General features: G+C 38.5%; 1 protein-coding gene across 2 annotated transcripts in view; it reads left to right on the top strand.

Moving 5' to 3' along the window:
• The first annotated feature begins 489 nt into the window (after positions 1–489).
• LOC147640380 (MADS-box transcription factor 23-like) overlaps positions 490–2494 on the top strand; it is a 35739-nt gene continuing 33734 nt past the window's right edge. For both annotated transcript variants that reach the window (XM_086823693.1, XM_086823700.1), the window contains exons 1-2: positions 490–573; positions 1137–1632. In XM_086823693.1, coding sequence (XP_086679819.1) covers positions 1232–1632 — 401 coding nt within the window. In that variant the 5' untranslated portion in view covers positions 490–573; positions 1137–1231. The remainder of the gene's footprint in view (positions 574–1136; positions 1633–2494) is intronic.

The following is a 2494-nucleotide window of genomic DNA, read 5'->3' as shown; positions in this document are numbered from 1 at the left end:
GTGAGGGCAAAGTAACAATCGGGTGTTTAGTCGGGGATTGAACCTAGTACCTCCAGGTTACAAGCCACCCCCTTTAACCACTAGAACAAGCGTAGCGTCTGAAGTTAGGAGGAGTTGAATTTAATGATTGAACTTTAGTAATTGGTTAATGAAAAGCGGCAACTCCGTCACATTACGGTTGAGTTGGAAGTTGGAACTTCGAAACCAAAGATTTTAAATCTGACATGACAAATTTGTAGGGACGTATGTAACATGTACACGGAAGCACAAGGAGTACACGAAAGGAAGAATTGCACATGACATCTACATGCAAACGGAAAGGCAATCGGAACTGAAAACGAGTGTACGAGAGGAAAAAGTTGCTTTTTTATTGGGAAGAGTTGCATCACGTGGCCTTGTACGTTTCACCGTCCACAATTCAATATTGTACGTTTCATCACTGCCCACAATTCAATATTGTAGTAAGTACGTAGAGGGGGGGATTTTTTTTTGGGGGTTTGTATGTCCTACGACTTGGCCTTCAGCGTGAGCCGTGACAGGCTTACAAGCAAGCAAGGTGCAGGCAGCGCGCAGGTAATACCCTTGCTCGATTTGGCTCAGGCGGCCTCCCCTCCCTCTCTCACTCTCTCTCTCTCACGCACAGCTTTCTTGGAGCTACGTTGTGAGCTGATCTTTCAGCTTGCTCACAGCTCTCTCTCTCTCTCACTCTCTGGTTCTGCCCTTTCATTCATCTGGCTAGTTATTGAGAGCTTTAGTTGTCTCGTTTTGCCCCCTCCCTTCCTCCCCCCCCCCCCCCCCCCCCCTCTCTCTCTCTCTCTCTCACAGGTTCGTCCTTTGCTCTTGCTTCCGAGGTTATGCATTACCCCCTCTCTCTCTCACACACTACTCTCTCTTTCTCTTTCTCTCTCTTTCTCCCATCTTAATAATTTATCTTTCTATATAGGGCTATCTATAGGAGGTGTCTGAGTACCTTGATGGCAGTTCTCTCTCTCATATAGGATGTATCTGAGTACCTCGATGGCATTTCTCTCTCTCTCTCTCTCTCTCTCTCTCTCTCTCTCTCATCTTACTAATTTATCTCTCTATATAGGAGTGTGTGAGTACCGTGATGGCATCTCTTTCTCTCTCTCTTTCAGGTTTGTCCGTTCGCTCTTAGTCATGATCAAGGTGTGAGTGTCTGGGTGCGAGCCGTTGCTTTCCACGCACCCTCCAGTCGTTCTTCTAATCTACAATGGCCAACGCTACGGAGACAGCCGACCAAGCAGCACGCACTGCGCATGATATCCCAAGTACGCAGCAGGATGGTATCAGAAGCCACGATGATGATGATGATGATTATGATCAGGAGGAGCCGCCTGAAACCGATCAGACCAATAGAGGTGACGAGGAGGAACGTGGAGCTGGTGTGCCTAACAGCATGACCGTGGTGGAGAACAAGGCCAGCAAATACAATGCGCGGGGCAAGATCCAGATACGGAGGATTGAGAACACTATTAGCAAGCGGGTTACCTTTAGCAAGCGTCAGAAGGGCCTCCGGAAGAAGGCCTACGAGCTCTCCGTCCTCTGCGACCCCCAACTCGCCCTCATCATCTTCTCGGCCACCGGAAAGCTCTTCGAGTTCGCCAGCCCCAAGTACATCCTTATTTTATTTTTCGTTTGACATTTGTTGCATTGCATGCATTTTTATATATATAGTATATATCATGGTCGTAAATTAAATATACATCGTATATCATATATGATGACCGTGATCGGACACCTAAAATTTTGATGACGGGCTTTAGCTTTACATTGCCCTTTCGTGTGACGTTTTCGATAAAAAAAAAGCATGGCAACAGGAGGAGAGACATATATGTATTATATAATAAATATGCATCTTTACTATATAAAGAATATAATATGTTTATATTATAATAAATTCAATATATAAAACAAGGTATTTATGTGTGTGTGTGTAATATGTATATATACATAGTCAATATAAATTTATATGAAAAATATGAAAAATATAAAAATTTAATCTTTTATATAAATATATGTCTATTACATAAGAAATATGAAAAGAATGTGTATGTGTGTGTGTGTGTGTGTGTGTGTTTATATATATTCCACTAAAAAAAAGTGTGTGTTTATATAATAACTATAAATATAAATAAATAAAAAATTTATTATAGTATATTTATAATAAGTATATATAAATATGTATGTACTATATAATACATATATGTATAAATACATATGTATTATATATATATATATATGAATATATATTTATTATATAATAAATATGTATATTTGAACATAATATGTTTACATTATAAAAAATCCAAAATTTTAAAAAAAGTTATTTGAGTGTGTGTGTGTATATGTGTTTATATAATAAATATGAATATAAATTTATTTATTTAGTATAGTAGATTTATAATAGTATATACAAAAATATGTATGTATTATATATAATACATATATATAAATATATGTGTATTATATGATA

Source organism: Cibotium barometz, chromosome 3, assembly GCF_041138505.1.
Source record: "Cibotium barometz isolate CiBa-2024 chromosome 3, ASM4113850v1, whole genome shotgun sequence".
In the NCBI taxonomy this organism is placed as follows: domain Eukaryota; kingdom Viridiplantae; phylum Streptophyta; class Polypodiopsida; order Cyatheales; family Cibotiaceae; genus Cibotium; species Cibotium barometz.
The sequence above is the reverse complement of the archived record's forward strand: the minus strand, read 5'-3'. Positions and strand labels throughout refer to the sequence as shown.